This window comes from Zootoca vivipara, chromosome 8, assembly GCF_965207765.1.
Source record: "Zootoca vivipara chromosome 8, rZooViv2.hap1.1, whole genome shotgun sequence".
In the NCBI taxonomy this organism is placed as follows: domain Eukaryota; kingdom Metazoa; phylum Chordata; class Lepidosauria; order Squamata; family Lacertidae; genus Zootoca; species Zootoca vivipara.
The window spans coordinates 6535637-6555285 of NC_142591.1; the positions used below are offsets into that span (position 1 = coordinate 6535637).

A 19649-nucleotide genomic window follows, 5' to 3' on the forward strand; every position below is an offset into this window, starting at 1 on the left:
ATGAGAACCTCAGATGGAGCTGATAAAAGACTCACACTTAAGCAAATGTTTCGGTGGAGCTGCTGGCAGCATGGAGTCCAGCAAAGCAGAGGAGGTAACGACTTGTAATCTACGAACCTACATCAAAACATAAATATGCCTGCTAGAAATGTGCACATAGGCAATCATTTAACACTGGACAGTTGCTGAATTTGGCACATTTCTGGCATTCCGATTCTCATGCTAGTTATTCATCCCTGATAAAGCACAGAGTATATTGACTTCACTTGGAAGTAGTATGAAAATCAATGGGAGATGCAGCAAGTGTTCTTTAGCCGCATTCCTTCTTGCTTTGCAGTCATCATTTCTAAATGCAACAGCTTTGTTGCATTGATTCATTGTTCGATAGCATCAGAATCTCATTCTTTGCTTGGACTGAGCAGCCAGACAATGAAGTTATCAAAATATGCCATGCATAGTGGTGCAATATTACTTTCAAAATATCGGTGTAATATCTTCTGAAAAGAAGAGAAGTTTGGAGTAAGGACCTGACCAATCCTTAATGCCAACCATACAATACAGGCAACACCCAGTTTGTGTGGGGGTTGCGTTCCAGGTCATTGCGTGCAGTGGCAGAGCACTTACAAGCCCACCCCATTCTGGTCCTGCCCCCTTTTCCTGCCACTTCTGGGTTCGCGGCGATGCGCGTGTGCACGGTTGCACATGCTTTGAACATGCGCAAAATGGTCGTTGCCTGTACAATGCCGGATTAGTCATTATGGTGCTGCTGTTGTCTGAGGAAGTTGCCTCATATCAGACAATGACTGCCCAAGCGGGCTTCCAGCTGGATGACTGTGAGAGTGTTTGTTTTGAGCTCATTTGATTTTATTATTATTATTTTTTTAAATGTTGCAATTGACTCAGCAGTACTAACGGCTGGGTATTGAGCATATTTGCCGTATCTTCTTTTTCATTAACACAAAAGGGTTTTATTTTGTTGGGAGCTGTCGAGAGTGGCATATAAATAATGGAAATTAATTAATTAATTAAAATTAATCTCCACTAATTGCAAGATACAAGTTTCTGGCTGGTAGTCCATAGTCGTGCAGAGTATTTTGAATCTTTTGGAGTTTTAAGTTCTGAAAACCAATATAGCACACGGATATTCATCAACTCAATAACTTTTCTGGCTTACCCTGAGGATGAGCTAAGCATCTAGATGTTGAATAAAATAGGTAAGGGTCCACCTTCTCCCCCCACCCTGAAGTAAGAGGACACTGAAGGACAGAGCGGAAGAGCCTGAGGCTGTGAGCCAAGCAGTCAGAGAAGCCGTGTGTGTGTATAACCTGGAGTCACAGGTCTTACTATACAAGGGTACAAGAAACAGGGAGCACCACTTGTATCTGAAAATGTTCCACATGTTGGACAAAGAAGACAGAAGAAAACCACAAACTTCTTCCCCCGAGGGATGAAGTAGCTGGCAATGAACGTACACCTCAATCTCCAGCCTCCAGTCTTGTCTATATTGACTACAGGGGTGCAGCACAAGAGACTAATTGGGGATAATGTGTCATTAATCTGGCCATGGAGATGGCTTTGGCTGAAAACGCACCAGCTACTGGTAGGATGCAACCAGAGCTATTAGATAATTCCACGTTAAAACAGGTGAATGAGCTGGCAAAGAGAATGAGACTTCCCTACCTAGAGTGAAGCAGAGGGAGGAGAAAGACATTAACTTACTATTTCAATGGACCAAGTATATCACAAAGGAAGAGGAAGTATTAGAATGTATTCAATATACTGGATGAAAATTCTAGAAGAGTGTCAAAAGCCTGTAAGGAAGTGTGGCACCAAAAAAGGAATAAAATCTCTAAATATGATCAACATACCTCTGTCTCTCCCCCAGCAGAAATTGGTAAGGAAGCGGCAATGCAAGATCTCTGGTCTGGTGTTTGAAAAGGGCATAGAATTGAGAGCTATCTCAACCGCTGTCACAGCCATCAAGTCTACAATATTATGCTGATTGTTATTTACAACTAATATGTCAAAATAGGGCTTTTGTAGCTACCCAAAACAAATTGGGCTGCTCAACAGATTCTTGTCTAATCGATATATCAAAACCAGCAATCACTTGGGTATGACTACCCAAGTGGTGGTGTTCTGCTTGCACAACTTTCCTATTTCTCACATTTTGGAAGATTAGTAGCAGAAGAACTGTATTTATTTGGTGCTTAAACAGTGGTTGCTGTGTAGCAAGTCAGAAGCTTTTGCTTTTCAAGGGATGTTTACCATCTTCATCTTTCAAGTACATTGTTCAGACTGTACACACTTTCAGTGCAAAATAGCACCTTTAGCTCATGTTATATTATTATGTTAAGAAAACTGTCTTCTTACACAATCTCCACATGTAAATAAAAACATACAACTTATACTTGTTCCTCCTGCCTTGTTAAGGATGATAATGTGCCTCAGCAGCTATTAGATCTCATTCTTCTCTGTCAACTGGTATCACGCTGAATGATACAAATGACTCGTATTCAAACGACACTTTCAACTGCATCTATAGTGAGCTACTGGAGGTATTTTATTTGCTTGGTATGCTTGTGCTTTCTTCACTTGTATCTTGTATGAATTGCTCAGTGATCTCTAAATGTGTGTAAAATAATTGTAGCAAAACCATTGGCTTTTGGAATGTTGCACTGTAGGATCAAAACACTGTGAAAGTTTATGGGAAATACATTTATAGGAAGTGTTGATTTCAGCAGCTGTCCTTTGTTAAACAAATTCCTCGTTTTCGTTAGTACAATTCCAGCAGGTATGCTGAGGCTGGTGGTTGACGGTGAGCGTACTTCACTGACACCATTATGCATGTTGTAGATTCTGAGTCGTAGCTCCCATGGTTTACTGGACTCAGTGTGATGCTACATGACACATGACGTTTGCTTAAGAGCGGTGAGGGCAAGTTTCGTATTGACAACCTGCATTTAAATGTTTTCCTTCTGAGGGATTCTCAAATAGAATAAAGTTGATGTAGCAAATTTCCATCCTTTTGGGGTATGCAAAAATGAATAATAATAAAAACATTTGCAGCAGCCATCTGTGAACCCAGTATAGCTGTGATGATGGACACGATTGGTCTTCTTGGTTCATACAATGTTGACTTTGTCGTCTAAATAACTTCCTAACCTGATGAGGGAGTGAGCTGAAACATGGCATTTGTGACATCTGTCTTAGATTCCGGTACACACACTACTTTTTTCCAGATAAAGGTAGACAGTTTTCTGCAATGTCAAAATTGAGAGGGGGAGTGGGCAACGGTCGCAACTATGTGTGGGGAAAATGTGTATTATCATTGATGTCAATGAAAATGTAGCAAAAATGCAAACACCTTTTTCCCCTCTTATAAATAAATATATATGCCAAATTGTTTTTAAAAGTGCTTGCTGTAAACTTGTTACTCTCTTCGCTTTGTGTGTGTTTTCTTGCATGGAAAGTCAACCTTCTCTTCATTTTTTTTAGCTCTGTGGGTACATTTGCTCGCGCTCTAGACTGCAGCAGTTCTGTTCGGCAGCCAAGCTTACACATGAGTGCTGCAGCAGCATCTAGGGATATCACACTGGTAAGAATTCAAAATAAATCCCAATGTTGGATTTTCAGTTAAAAGTAATACCTCGATAGCATAATGGCACAAAGAGAGTAATGTGTCAGATTGCGGACAGTGTGGGAGACATGGTGACCTCAAGCTTTCAAAGCTGAAAACACAGGAAGAGTCCTGAAGCATTTAATAATAATAATAATAATAGTAATAGTAATAATAGTAATAATAATAATAATAATAATTTATTATTTATACCCCGCCCATCTGGCCAAGTTCCCCTAGCCACTCTGGGCGGCTTTCAACAAAACATTAAAATACAGAAAACCAATTTTACATTGGTATAGTTTGTGTGCTTAAGAGAGAGTTCAGTTAGGAGCCATTTGGAGCTGTGAATCTATAACACAAAGATCTAGGATGTACATAGTAACTTTTAAGTTCGCGATCATTTACAATGCTTATTTAAATGATTTTTATGACTCGGACGTGGAGTTTATTAATTGAGAAGGGGTTTCCTGTACCAGTACAAGAGAATTTAACCCCTACTTGATCAGGTGTTCACCAGGTGGTTAAATCCTGTCCAGTTGGGCAGTTCAGTGCAAACCATTGAACCACACTCCAATGACGGTTTCTTCCTTAGTTTAAGCAGTACCTTGCCCACGTTAAAACATTGGGGAGGGGGGGGGATTTGTTTTAGCAGTGACTTTGGAGTCCTGACCAGATGTCATTGTGACATTGGGTGATTTCCCCACCCATCTGTCAAATTTGGCCTGGTAAAGATTTGGCCTGTGGAGCCAAAAATATTCCACATGCCAGTATTAGAGGATAATAATAATAATAATAATAATAATAATAATAATAATAATAATAATAATAATAATATACCCTGCCCACCTGTCTGGGTTTTCCCAGCTACTCTGGGTGGCTTACAGCATATATAAAAACATAATAAAACATCAAACAGTCCCCTGATTTGTATCAGTCCCCTAGTTTCATCCATAACTTTTTATTTTGAAATGTGTTGCATTTTCTTATGTATTGGAAACTGTCCTTTTTACATTTGTATTTGGTTTGTTTTATGTAGTTCCATGCCATGGATACGTTGCACAAAAACATCTATGACATTTCCAAGGCAATTTCTGCCCTTGTGCCCCAGGGTGGGCCTGTCTTGTGCAGGGATGAGATGGAGGAATGGTCTGCTTCTGAGGCAAATCTCTTTGAAGAAGCCCTTGAAAAATATGGAAAGGATTTTACTGATATTCAGCAAGATTTTGTAAGTAGGCAAATGGCATTGCACATCTAGAAATTTGTGGACTGCAGTTAAAGAAATTAGGGCAGTATTCAACTAAAAAAGTGTTTAAGCAGAACATCTTCCATTTGTGCAGTGGCACATTCTCTTCCCCATGTGTCCCATGCCATTTCCAAATTGCTGCTATAGTTTAGGGATGCTGAGTTAGGAGTTACAAGCTTGGGGGGATAAGGCGAATGCTGTGGACATAGCAACTTGATTTAAGTAAGGCTTTTGACAACGTCCCCCATGATAGTCTTGCAAAGAAGTTGGTAAAATGTGAGCTTGACAATGTGTCCGTTAGGTGGATTTGTAGCTGGTTGACTGACTTACCCCAAAGAGTACTCACTAATGGTTCATCCTCATCCTGGAAAAAAGTTAGAAGTAGGGTGCTGCAGGGTTCTGTCCTGGCTCCATTGTTGTTCAACGTCTTTATAAATGACTTGACGGAAGGAACTGAGGGGCTGCTCATCCAATTTGCAGATGACACCAAACTGGGTTAGGGTAGCTAATGTCACAGAAGACAAAATCATAATTCAAAATGACCTTAACAGATTGGAGAACTAGGCCCAAACTAACAAAATGAGTTTCACTAGGGGCAAGTGTAAGTTTCTGCACTTAGGAAGGAAGAATCAGCTGTACAAATATAAGACGGAAGACTCCTGTCTCACCAGTAGTACATGTGAAAAGGATATAGGGACCACAAGCTTAACATGAGTCAACAGTGTGATGCAGCAGCAAAGACAACTAATGCCATTCTAGGTTGCATCAACAGAAGCATATAGTGTCCACATCAAGGGAAGGATCACTCTATTCTGCCTTGGCAGACCACACCTGGAATACTGTGTCCAATTCTGGGCACCACAATTTAACTCATAGAATCTTAAAATCTCCCTGCAATGCAGGAATCTCAACTAAAGCATCCATGACAGATGGCCATCCAACCTCTTGTTTAGAAACCTCCAATGAAGGAGAGGTTTGTCTCGCCATCTTCTGGAAGGTGTGCGGAGAAGGGCGACCAAGATGATCAAAGGTCTGGAAACCAAGCCCTATGAGAAACGGTTGAAGGAGCTGGATATGTTTAGCCTGGAAGAGAGGATACTGGGAGGAGATAGGATAGCCGTCTTCAAATATTTAAAGGGCTGTCACATGGAAGATGGAACAAGATTGTTTTCTCCTGCCCTGGAGGGTAGGATCCAAACCAGTGGCTTCAAGGTACAAGATAGGAAATTCCAACTAAACATAAGAAACAACTTTCTGACAGTAAGAGCTGTCCGACAGTGGAATGGTCTCCCTTGAGAGGTTGTGGACACTCCTTCCTTGGAGGTTTTTAAACAGAGGTTGGATGGGTATCTGTTATGGATGCTTCAGTTGAGATCCCTGCATTGCAGGGAGTTGGACTAGATCAGGCATGGACAAACTTGGCCCTCCAGCTGTTTTTGGAGTACAATTCCCATCATCCCTGACCACTGGTCCTGCTAGGGATGATGGGAGTCGGAGGGCCGAGTTTGGGGCTGCCTAGACTAGATGAACCTTGGGGTCCCTTCCAGTTCTAAGATTTTAGGATTCTATGATTCTTTGAGTTCTGGCACCATTTCTCCAGCTGGAAAGGCATTGTGAAAAGCCAATGGTGATCAAGGCTTTAAAGGTTTAGTCTTAGGAGGCTGGAACAGATTAGACACTGTACTTGTTTCTAACATCATCTGGAACATTGTACCTGAGGCATGTTGGAAATCATACGACGATGTGCAAGATGCAGCCCACAGGACCTCCATACTGGGACTGAAAAAATCCCAGTTCAGCTCTGCAGTACATCCTTGCACAGCAACTAGGTTGATAAAAGCAACTTTCACTGGTGTTTTTTAAACCTAATTGCAGCATGGGGAAGGTGAAGGGGGGGGGCGCAAAGCTGGATAAAGAAGAGTTAGCTCATTTCTGCAACGTCTTGCTTTGTGGCAGTTGGGTAGCTATGTGCTTGGGAACTTCTAGTTCTGACTTTTTGCTGTTAAAGTCTTTTGTTCCCAGGATTTGACACCTCATGGTCTTTTTTTGGTTTTTATTTATATGTGTTCTTAGCTTCCATGGAAGTCCTTAACCAGCATAATTGAGTACTACTACATGTGGAAAACAACAGATCGATATGTTCAACAGGTAAGAACGATGTAGTTGCATTTCTCAAAAGAGCTGCTTATAACTTCTAATTACAATCTATTGTAGTAGTCGTTTTAATCCTATATACTCAGTTTTGCTGACATTTGGTGAATGATTTTAAACTTGTAACTCCTTTTTGAGTGGGTGAACATGACTGGCAAATGTCTCATTAAGGCGGGGGATGTCTGGATTGGCTTTGGGTGGATCTCTCCAACTCAGAGATCTCTTCTGGAAAAAGCATAGGAGGGTCATTTGCCACTGAGACTAACAAAACTATTGTGTTCAGTATGTTTTTATTTAGCTGTTTCTTACCTATTTTCTTATTATTGAAACTTTGCAATGGAATTTGATATTTCCCCACTGTCTTATCACATAAATTGACGCCTTATGGTTACACATGTCTTTAGGAACATGCATATATACCTGATCTGCACATGAACCCCCAAGCACAGTGTAGTGTAATGGTTAGAGTGTTGGACCTGGGAGACCAGGGTTCGAATCCCCACTCAGCTGTGAAACTCGCTGGGCCAGTCACCATCTCTTAGCCTAACCTACATCACATTGTTGTTGTGAAGATGACATCATAGAATTGTAGAGTTGGAAGGGACCCCGAGAGTCATCTAGTCCAACCCCCTGCAATGCAGGGATCTCAACTGAAGCATCCCTGACAGATGGCCATTCAACCTCTGCTTAAAAGCCTCCAAGGAAGGACAGTCCACAACCTCCCAAGGGAGACCTGTTCCACTGTCAAACGGCTCTTACCGTGAGAAAGTTCTTCCTAATGTTTAGTCAGAATCTCCATTCTTGTAACTTCTACCTTCTGTGATCTTACTTGTATTGCCGTAACTAAGTGATGTATAATTGGTTCAGTTCCTTTGTAGGGCTCTAGCCATGATTAAAATCTGTTGCTTTAATTTCTTATTGTATGAATTCATTTCTTTAATGTACTGATTAATATTTACAGCCCTGCTGATCAGTAATATTCAGAAACTACTTTATAAATCCATGATGCTAACATAAAGGGATGAAGTGCAGCCCTTGTTTCCTCAAGGTGAATTGACTTTTTGTATACCTAGAGAGGTATTTGTTGAGAACAGGAAAATGTATCAGATTTAGTTATAATTTATATGGATTGCTTTTATGTTCTAATTTTATTTTATTGTATTGTATTCAGAAAAGGTTGAAAGCTGCAGAAGCAGAAAGCAAGCTAAAGCAAGTATATATTCCTAATTAGTAAGTGCCTGTTTTTATATATATTTACAGATGGAATGAAAATATTATAACCATTCTTGTTTGTCCTGCAAACGTATGTATGTGAATTTTTAACCACAAAATAGATGTTTCATTCTCCAACAGCGCAATCCAATACATGCCTACTCTGAAGCAAGTCTTATTTTGTTCAAAGGGTCTTAGTTCCATGGATGTGTGTACAGGACCGCAGCATAAATGTCAAAATGTTTGTTGCTGCTAAAAAGCTACACTTGTCTCAAAACCTCAACCAAAACAGCTTTGATTCTCCTAGGATTGTACATATGCAGGCTATGATCTCTTGTGAGATAGGGCATTGTATTTGTTCTGTACTAAATCGAAAATGAAGCTTTGGTTAGAGAAAGGAAAACAAATTTTTGATCCATTGCTGTACATCGGTGAGGATGTCTTCATCCCCTCCCTGATGTGCACAGCCCGGGGGGGGGGGGGCTGCGTTTGCGACAGTGGCTTCACATTTTAAACCACTAATGTGAACATACTATTAGAGATTCAGGTAGGTAGCCATGTTGGTTTGACGTAGTCGAAATAAAATAAGAAAATTGTCCAGTTGTGCATGCACACAAAAGCTTATACCCAGAACAAACTTAGTTGGTCTCTAAGGTGCTGCAGCACAAATTTTTTACTATTAGAAAAAGAGCATAAGGAAGGATTGCTCTTCTCTCGCTCTCCCTTACTCTCATGCAGGGCTGCAAAGGCAGACATCAGCCAGAAGCTCTTGACCTTTGGGAAGGGAAAAGAGGAAGAACTGAGCAGGGAAATAACTTGGAAGGGGAAAAGGTATCCAGGAACTTCTGGCACATTCGGGCCGTTATAGGTTCAGACATTGACTACATTAGAAAAGAATGGGGTAGCTCTAGAATGATGGTTTCCAAACACACAAAGGTTGTTTTTAAAAAGCACAGTGCTGTCCTCCATGAATTTGTCTAATCCTCCTTTAAAGCCATCGCCGCCTCCAAGGAGAGAGAGTTCCATAGTTTAACTCGGTGCTGCACAAAGAAGTCCTTTCTTTAATCTGTCCTGATTCTTCCAACATTCAGCTTTATTGGATGCCCACAAATTCTAGTGTGATAAGAGAGGGAGAAAGTATTTGATCTAGCCACTCTCTCCATGCCCCGCATACTTTTATAAACACCAATCATGTCACTTCTTACTCACCTTTTCTCTAAACTGAAAAGTCCCAGTGCTCCTAGGAGAGTCACCATGGTTATTTTGATTGCCCTTTTTGGAACCTATTCCAAGTCTACAATATCACTTTTGAGGTGAGGTGACCAGAACCATACACAGAATCCCAAACACGGTCACACCATACATTTGTATAATGGCATCATGATATGAGCAGTTTTCTTTCCATAGAATCGTGGAACTGTAGAGTTGGGAGGGACCACGAGGATCATCTAGCCCAACCCAATGCAGTGCATGAATCTTTTTGCCCAAAGTGTGGCTCAAACCCACGACCTTGAGATTAAGAGTCTCATTCTTTACCAGCTGAGCCCCCATCTCTTTCACTTCCTTTCCCAATGCTCCCTGGTATGGAATTTGCCTTTTTCACAGCTGTCATGGTCATCTTTATCGCATTATCCACAATCACCCCAAGGTCTCATTCCTGATCAATCACCGCCAGCTAAGACCTATATGAAATTGCGCTACCCATTTTACTCAATCTTGATAGGTCCTTTGGAGCTTCTCTTTGTTCTAATAGTCCTGAACAATTTAGTATCACCTGCACTGTAAGGCTACAAATACGGTGACAGTAAGTCCCACTAAAGCCTGTTGACTTCATTTCCAGGTAGACATACATAGGATTGTGCTGTAAATTCAGACGATTACGGAACCTTTAAAAATAAATGTACAGCGTTAGGAAATGTGTTATTCATTATAGAAACCAGAGGAAGGAATTCACAGATAACAGGTGCAGAAGGAGTAGATGAATTCTCAAAAGGTGCATAACCCGGTCACCCCTGTAACCAATTTGCCTGTGACCACGTTACCAACGACCTGTCTTTCATATTCTGGCAGGAGCACCTATTCCACTTGTGCATCATGAGAGGCCTCCCCCGTCACAATACAGAGTACCCAAGCAAGAGGAGGGTTAGCTACCCCAGAGCCCATCAAGTAATCTGCCCACCCCCTCAAGAGTCCCATCCTCAGTCCAATGGTAGCGGGATCAAACGAGGGGGACAGCAAGGGATCCTTTTCTCCCACTCCCTCTTAAGAAAGAAACAATTCACAGCAAAGTCATGATTCCCTGTTCAACTTCCAGAGCCTACTAAAAACTTATTCTTCTAGCAGGCATTCTAACTGAATTCTGATTTAAGTGATTTTTAGCTTTATCATGTTGAGTTAGAGCAAGCAACTTTAATAGCTGTTAAAAAAAGGCCATGATCATCAAAGGATTTGAAGTGAGGTTTCATTAACATGTTGATGACACCAAACTGTATTTCTTGTTGTCCTCGTAAGTCAGGTATAGTTGTGCAGTTGCCTGAACTCAGTAATGAGCTGGAGGCCAATGTACTGTGGCTAAATTCTGACAAGATGGGGGCACTGTGGGTAGAATAAGAAAATCATAGAATTGTAGAGTTGGAAGGGACCCCAAGGGTCATCTAGCCCCACCCCACCCCCTTTGCAATGCAGGAATCTTGGCTAAAGCATCCATGACAGATGGCCATCCAAACTCGGCTTAAAAACCTCCAATGCAGGAGAGTCCACAACCTTCCAAGGGAGACCATTCCATTGCTGGACAGCATTAGCTACCCCTCCTAGTTTGTTGTCTTCTGCAGATTTGAGCATCCCCTCAGTTCCCTCGTCCAAGTTGTGTTTAAAGACTCTGAACAACAGCGGAGCCAGGAGAGAACCCTGCGGCACCCCACTTGTCACTTTCCCCCAGGATGACAAGGAACCATACACAAGCACTCTTTCAGTGCAGTCAGTCAACCAGCTACAAATCCACCTAACAGTTGCCTTGTTCAACCCACATTTTGCCAGCTTCCTCGCAAGAATATCATGGGGGACTTTGTCAAAAGCCTTACTGAAATCAAGATATGCTATGTCCACAGCACTCCCCTGCTCCACCAAGCTTCTGACATCACAAAAGGGAATGAGATTCATCTGGCATGACTCTGTTTTTGAGAAACCCATGCTGAGTCTTATAATCACAGCATCCTTTCCTAAATGCTCACAGGCTGAATTATCTGTTCTAGGACCTTTCCTGGTATTCATGTCAAGCTCACTGATCCGTAGTTACCTGGTGGTTCTTTCCTCCCTTTTTGAAGATGGCTCAGAGCTCAGGGAATTGGTGGTGGGACACTGAGGAGAGGTCAGAGGGAGAAACTTGGGAGGGCGGAGCTGGATGTTGAAGGAGCAACAGGGTTTAGTGGGCAGGAAGAGACAGGGAGCAGCAGTTCAGACTCCGAGGCTGAAGCAGAGGAGGGGGGTCAAGGGGCTGCAGAAGAATCTATGGAGTTTCCCCCTCCTGCTGTGATAAGCTCCCCTTCCCCTTGGTATCCAAGAACGCGCAGAATGTTCAGGAGGGCAGAACAGAGGCCAGTGGTGAACAGACACAGGCAAGACCTGCTGGGAAGTGTTGCCGAGTTTTATGCCGTTTCCTTCACTGACAGCAGAGCTGTATGTCTTTTGTACTGACCTGCGTCTGACTCCAACCCTGACATTATTATTGTTATTATTTCTTCAAAACTAAAACTCAAATTCAGGGATGAAGATAGCTGTCGGTTTTTCTGTAAATTGTTGATCTTCTATTCCTCTTTGAAAAATGGATCGTGTATTTAATATGCTATAATGTAACATTGGTGCAATGTTTACTATTTATTTCTTTATTGCATTTATTTATATCCCACTCTTCAGAACACAGATCTTTCCAAGCCAGCTTATAGGAAACATCAAACAAACAAACAAACAAAAAGCACAAATAATGGAAAGCCAATAGAATCATTTCCAAAGTACAACTGATAGAAGAACTCCTGGAAGGGAAGATATTTGCATTTTGTGAAGAACAAATAAAGTTAGATATAAATAAATAAATAAATGTGATACATTGTTTTGCTGAGATGTAGATGAAAATTCAATAATGCCTGTGGAACTTCTGGAAGTTTAAAACTGCATGTATAATAATAATAATAATTTATTAATACCCTGCCCATCTGGCTGGGTTTCCCCAGCCACTCTGGGCGGCTTACAACAGAAAAATGAAATAAAATAATCTATTAAACATTAAAAGCCTCCCTAAACAGGGCTGCCTTCAGATGTCTTCTAAAAATCTGGTAGCTGTTTTTTTCTTTGACATCTGATGGGAGGGCGTATAGCTTTTAGACACCTGTTACTTCTCAATTATGTAGTTCTTGAACCATTTAGCACTAAGGGATTTGACTGGGGGGTTGACAGTTTCATTTGGCAGAAGAGGAGGGGGACTGGGTACACTACATTCTTCTCTAAGTGAGTGAAAATATTTTATGTTAGAAGTATTAGAAATGGGAGATAGTCAATATTTATTTGCCATGTCTGAAGTATCATCAGAACATTGCATGTTCCCTTGGTTGTTGGCATCTGTTTGTCTTAGGAGACATTGGAAGAGTGTGCCTTCAGGGGTGAAGTCAACCCATTGGAGACTTACAGCACCTGCTGTGGCAATACAGGCTGATAACAGGAGAGACATGTTTTGTTGCAGCTGGGGCAGGTGAAGGCGCCTGGTGGTGCGGATGGCATTTCTTCCCATAAACTAACCACCCATTTCCTGTTTTTCGTTTCTTTAAGTAACAAGCCAAACCCCAACCAGATCAATGTAAATAATATCAAGCCAGGAGTGGTAAATGGTACAGGAGTTCAGGCACAGAACACGGGAACAGGACGAGCCTGCGAAAGCTGCTATAGTAAGTGATTTGTGAATGTAGCCCTGTGAAAAAGAAGCCCGTGGGGGGATGCAAGTCCAGGCTTGTGTGCCCTTTTCTTTTTAGAGTAGACAAATACAGTCATACCTTGGAAGTCGAATGGAATCCATTCCAGAAATCCGTTCGACTTCCAAAACGTTTGGGAGCTAAAATGCAGCTTCTGATTGGCTGCAGGGAGCTCCTGCTGAGCAATAGGAAGCCGCAGAAGCCCCGTTGGACATTTGGGTTCCAAAGAAAGTTTGCAAACCGGAACACTCACTTCCAGGTTTATGGCGTTCAGGAGCCAAAACCTCCAAATACCAAGGTGTTTGGGATCCAAGGTGTGACTGTCTTTTGAATCTGTGACTGAGGGCCAAACACCACCTCTCCTCTTGTCCTGCTTCCTGGAGAAGCCTGGCTTGTTGACTGTGCCAAGTTGCTAAGAGAAGCACCACTAGGACAGGAAGTGGTTGTCTGATATGGGGCTGGTCCTGTCACTGTGTCCCCTGGCATCATTTGGTGCAGTAATGGAGGAGACTAAGGTCAGGGGGATTGCCATCTGAAGCCAGGGGAAAGACTGCACTCAGACATCCCAGAAGGAAGAGGAAGCTGAAGATGCTAGAATCCCAGCATATCGATATCCCCAAAGCAAGCCTGGCAGGTGCAGATTCCTCTTAGGAGAGTATATGGAGATTTCTAGACCTGGCATTGGGACTTGAACTGGCAACCCTTATCACATAATAATAGGCTATTGATAACGAGAAGATACTGAATGAAAAGGAGGTGTTACTTAGGAGCAAAACTTTGGCACAATTTCTTAACTTCTAGGGCTTGTTTAGTTTCATTTATATGTATTTCTTAGCCTATGTCAAGAACCTAGAGTGGATCACAAAGTGTCCACAGGGAAATACATAATGTAAATCAGTAGGGCTTGGTCAAAATTGGGTCTGGGGGGGGGGAGACAGTTCAAACAATGTTTAACTTGACAAACAAGCACAACACTCCTGCTTCTGTTTCTTGAAGCATCCTTCTGCTTCCCTTTCTCACTCCCTTTTGCCGAGGAGCTATAGCAGGCTCTTGACCTCTGCACATAAGATTCTCAGGTCATGGTTCCTTACTCCACTGCCCAGGCTAGACACGGAAAGATTTCCCAGCCCATCGTCCTATTTTATACCGTGGGTTGGTTTTTAAAAAGAAAGGAAAAGTATCCCACCTCTAGTGCTCTCAAGTGCTCACTCTTGTCATAGAGCAGCTAGTCCAAAACCACACAGCCAAAACCACACCCATTGTGTCACTGCTGAATTATTTGCTTCATTGATAATTATCTGAGATGATAGATGCGCCTTTAGAAAGAATATTGATTTATCCCAGCACAGACCTTCCAGACGGTGGTGCCACGATTCCACAGTGAACATGACCCTCAAATTATAAAATTGGTGCAATTAACTTGCAGATAATTATTAATGGGATGGTTGCTCACCTTCTGTACTTATCTCACCACAGTAGTACTTTGATATAGCTTCTAATCTCTTTATATACCAGTTCGCTGAGTAAACTCACAAGGGGAGTAGTATGAAGAAGGTAATTTTCCAGAGCATTAGGCTAAAAATAGGGCAGTACTAGGGAGGCTGCACTTTCTCACTTCTCGTTTTGAAAGTCAATAATCCGTTTTTGTTATAAGAAAGGAAGCACTGCAGGAAACATTGTTCTTTGTTTCACATAATGAAGCTGTGTGGTTACTGGTCTTGACTGGTTCTTCTAGTTTTCGTTGAAGATTGAACCATAAATGTACTGGTATTTGCTAGACTGCTGCATCTGCACAATGTAGTGCCACAAAGTCTGCCCACCTTTCCATGTAGCCGTGGGAAGAGCCTTCTGAAGACCAAAGCAGTTTGCCCTGTAGGTATTGGGGGGGGGGGGTATTGCTAGTCAACTCGGGAAAGATGCAAATGGCACAGATAGAGCAAAAACACTTGCAGAAACTGATCCCCATTTCCAGAACAAGCTTAAACATATCATTTTCTAAATGTGCTATTAAAATTAAGTTATTAGTATGCTTCTGAACATGGCAAAGTACTTTTCCTATTATAACACAAAAGTAAGCCTTTATTGCCATATATTGTAAAAGTAAGCTGCTGTCATATATTGGAAAGCTAGGTTGTTTATCTTTCGCAGTGGTAAAGAGTCTCAACAGATACGGCATGCAAATGAGTCCTAATTGATATCTGCTTTTGCTGTTCCCAGTGACGCAATCTCACCAGTGGTATTCTTGGGGTCCCCCTAACATGCAGTGTCGTCTGTGTGCATCTTGCTGGACATACTGGAAGAAATATGGAGGCTTGAAAATGCCTACACGGCTAGATGGAGAACGGCCAGGGCCAAATCGAAACAATTTGGTAGGCACAGTCACCATATTCAGTTAGTAAATCAACCCGCAGTTCACCACTGTGTTTCCTTAGGCCAAAAAAAAAAAGATGAGCCAAGGTCTAAAATGGACCAAGGTTCCTCCTCACAATTTTTCCTTTTCCCAGAGTCCTCACGGTGGATCCTTAAGGAACAATGGGAGCCCCAGGTTTGCCATGAAAACGCGACAAGCTTTCTATCTCCATACTACAAAGCTGACCAGACTCGCCAGACGATTATGCAGGGACATCTTGCGTCCGTGGCACGCAGCACGGCACCCTCATATGCCTATCAACAGTGGAGCAATCAAGGCCGAATGTGAGTCTTTCTCATCCTATAATAATAATAATTTATTATTTATACCCCGCCTATCTGGCTGGGTTTCCCCAGCCACTCTGGGCAGCTTCCAACAGAAAAATGAAATAAAATAATCTATTAAACATTAAAAGCCTCCCTAAACAGGGCTGGCTTCAGATGTCTTCTAAAAATATTGTAGCTGTTTTTCTCTTTGACATCTGATGGGAGGGCGTTCCACAGGGCGGGCGCCACCACCGAGAAGGCCCTCTGCCTGGTTCCCTGCAACTTGGCTTCTTGCAACGAGGGAACCGCCAGAAGGCCCTCGGTACTGGACCTCAGTGTCCAGGCAGAACGATGGGGGTGGAGACGCTCCTTCAGGTATACTGGACCGAGGCCATTTAGGGCTTTAAAGGTCAGCACCAACACTTTGAACTGTGCTCGGAAACGTACTGGGAGCCAGTGTAGATCTTTCAAAACCGGTGTTATGTGGTCTTGGCGGCCGCTCCCAGTCTCCAGTCTGGCTGCCGCATTCTGGATTAGTTGTAGTTTCCGGGTCACCTTCAAAGGTAGCCCCACGTAGAGCGCATTGCAGTAGTCCAAGCGGGAGATAACTAGAGCATGCACCACTCTGGCGAGACAGTCTGCAGGCAGGTAGGGTCTCAGCCTGCGTACCAGACAGAGCTGATAGACAGCTGCCCTGGACACAGAATTGACCTGCGCCTCCATGGACAGTTGTGAGTCCAGAATGACTCCCAGGCTGTGCACCTGGTCCTTCAGGGGCATAGTTACCCCATATCCTAATTGCATGTGGTGGTAGTTGAGTTGAGATGAGTTGAAGGAAATGGGATCTAAAGAAATCAGGCAAACTCTCTGACTTGCTTGACCTCTCTGTGGTTGAGAGCAACTGGGGTAGCAGAAGGAAGAAAAATGGGGGAGAGAGTAAAATAGCTTGTCAATCCATGATAAAGCTCTAAAATGCTCACAATTGGAGCTAGCAGCCCTGTAGTACAGCAGTGAAAGATCTGGGAGTGGGTGAAGAAAACTCCTGACTTTGTCCCACCAAGCCTGTAAAAGTACATTCCAAGCTGGGCAAGACATAGCTGCCAAGTTATCCCTTTTTTTAAGGGATTTTCCATTATGCTGAATAGGCTTCCTCGCGAGAAAAGGGAAAACTTGGCAGCTATGGGGCAAGAGTACTTTTATTAGGGGCTGGGAATATACTCCCAACATTGTGATTCAGGCCTAATTTGTATTAAATATTATTTTTTTCTGCATTCCTTTTGCAGATTTCCTTTACATTGAACTACTTCAGAAAACTCTGGCTTTGATGTCAAAAAGGCTGTTTGTTAGTTTTTTTTGTTAGCATGTAAATGAAGTATTATTTGTTCCAATATTGTCTCCAGGTGCATCTCGTTTACCAGAAGCTTCAGAAGATTTGTTGCTATTAAAACATGCTGTCAGAAAACCTTTAGAAGCAGTACTTCGGTATCTAGGTAAATAGACTGCTGACCCATATGCATGCATTTTGGTGACTTCAAGTATAATATTATTCACTAGCAAAAAGTGTCATATTTGACAGGCAGAAGAGGGTTAACCCAGACTCCCTTCTGGTGCTACCAACTCTGTTTCACCAGCTGATTCTGCCCACACCACAACATTGGCCCTAACTTTAATTTTCTCCATAGGAATAAATGACATTTTGCTTGTATGGGAGAAAGTCATGGGATGCCCATAATATACAGATTGCACCTGACCACTATTGATCCCAGTAGCTAAGCCAGCAGCCCTTGTTTGCATGGTCCCTGGTTTGATGCTTTTTCTTGCTCATGCTGGATGGAACAGAATGTCAGGATATAAATATCATACAAATAGAAGGATATAAGTGAGAATATGAGAGAGAGAAGCACACGCAAAGAAACACGGATCTTGGAAGGACACCCTTGTTTTAAAAAGCTTTCTTTCTCTCCTTAATAACTGCACATGAGTACGCCTATTTCTTAGCCTAAGTGTCTATGCGCTGCTTCTACTGTAGGGTCTGATTCCTGCCAAAACGCACACCCTTGTTTTGTATGTAGCTCAAAAACTGCATCACATGTTCTGATGTTTGTAAGCCACCTTGGGAGGGCTATGCGGCATGTATACATTTCCTAAATAAATAAAGCAAAACAAACTTTGCAAAGCACTGCTTGCACTTAAGGGAAATGATGTATTTGTCAGCCTTTGATCGTAAGCAGACAGCATGTAAATAAAAATTGAAAGAAAAAATTATATTCAAAAGAAATTGAATTTCAAGATCATAAATGACTTAGGAGCTTGTGTTTTCTTGACTTATCATTCTGTTATTAAATACAAGTTAGTGATTGCTCAGGAAATCATATTTTTCCTAGGATCATTGACTGGAGATTTTTGTTACCATGAGTTTGTTTGGTTCTATTCTTTGGGATGTTAGGACACTGTGTGGTAACAAGAAGATGCAGCTTTCTCTGTACCTCTAGTATTACGATTTTTGCTCAAACCGTAGAAGAAAAATATCTTCCTTTGCCTAATGCAGACCATTAATCTGTGGCCAGGGCCTGGTGGGCCCACCATTCCTGATTATTGGCTATAGTTGGTGGAAATTAGGGTCCCAACAACATCAGGAAGACCACAAGTCTATCACCTGCTTTGACACTGCTTTCCAGAAACCTTGAGCTCTGATCTTCATTCTACTCTATGCTTTCATGGAGTTTGCAGGTCTTAGAATTGTGGCCACTGCCCCACCCTTAATTTCCCCAGTTTGGTGCCCTCTTGATATTTTGTACTCCAGCTCACAGCAGGTCCAGCCAGCACTGCCAATGGTCAGTGGTGATGAGGGCTGAAATGAATAACATCTGGAGGGTACACCTGGTTGGGGGTGGCTGGTATCGACTTGATATAAAACTTTTGCCTTCTTATATAACAGTTGTTAAGGCCTACACAGAAGATATCTGTGCTTTCATTATCTGAAATGCCATTATCCAGCCCCTTGGGTGAATTGGCCTCACTTTTCAGTTCTTTCTGCCTTCAAGTTCATTCATTAAATTAAGGTTCAAACTACATGTGATAACTAACAAATGCACAAATGTGGCTGATGCCCTCCTGAATTTTAATGGAAATGGGGTTATTCTCTGCCTGCCTGCAATTTACCTTCTCATAATCTGCAACCCCAGATAATTTCCTCCTCAGCTGAGTTCCAGTACCAAAAATTAGCTTTGCTGGAAGAAAAGTGCTTGGGCGCAGAGGTAATGAGAAGGGCAGGTTTCAGCCTTTCTCACATGCATATATATATATATAGTTCTTTTTTTTAAAAAAAAATGCTTTATTCACGACTGGGTCAGAGTTGGGTTTAAACAAAGGAGTCTGCCAGTGTCCTTTGTAATATGCTCCTAATATGCTGTTCTCACCATACAGAATCTCACCCCTGCTCTCTGAAACCTGATCCTGCTAAGAGTTTGTCTGGCTCCCTCAACAGTGTGCCTTGTGCTAAGTTTACGCCAGTGATTAACAATGGCTCGCCAACGATCTTGGGAAAAAGAAACTACGAACAACAAAATGGGATGGATGGTAAGTATTTTCTGGTGTTGCGTGTTGCCAGTGTTTGCAGGTTAATTTTTAAGTCTGCAGGACTGGTTGTCTTGGTAGCTTTTCATTTTCAGTGTTTCTAATATTGCTTTTGTCAGAACTGTTTAACACTTTCTGTTTGAAAAATGTGTTCTTCCCAATTGCTATTGCCAGATGGTGCTTCAGAGCTTTCCTCTTTTTGAATATATAG

General features: G+C 42.1%; 1 protein-coding gene across 11 annotated transcripts in view; it reads left to right on the forward strand.

Moving 5' to 3' along the window:
• Positions 1-19649, forward strand: part of MTA1 (metastasis associated 1) — a 59659-nt gene that overhangs the window by 21748 nt on the left and 18262 nt on the right. For all 11 annotated transcript variants that reach the window (XR_015951612.1, XM_088676087.1, XM_088676092.1 and 8 more), the window contains 9 exons: positions 3499-3598; positions 4659-4847; positions 6939-7013; positions 8188-8246; positions 13047-13162; positions 15404-15555; positions 15691-15880; positions 17263-17352; positions 19289-19441. Coding sequence is in view for 10 of the 11 variants with exons in the window: in XM_088676087.1 (XP_088532213.1) it covers positions 3499-3598; positions 4659-4847; positions 6939-7013; positions 8188-8246; positions 13047-13162; positions 15404-15555; positions 15691-15880; positions 17263-17352; positions 19289-19441 (1124 nt within the window). In the remaining variant the exon portion in view is untranslated. The remainder of the gene's footprint in view (positions 1-3498; positions 3599-4658; positions 4848-6938; positions 7014-8187; positions 8247-13046; positions 13163-15403; positions 15556-15690; positions 15881-17262; positions 17353-19288; positions 19442-19649) is intronic.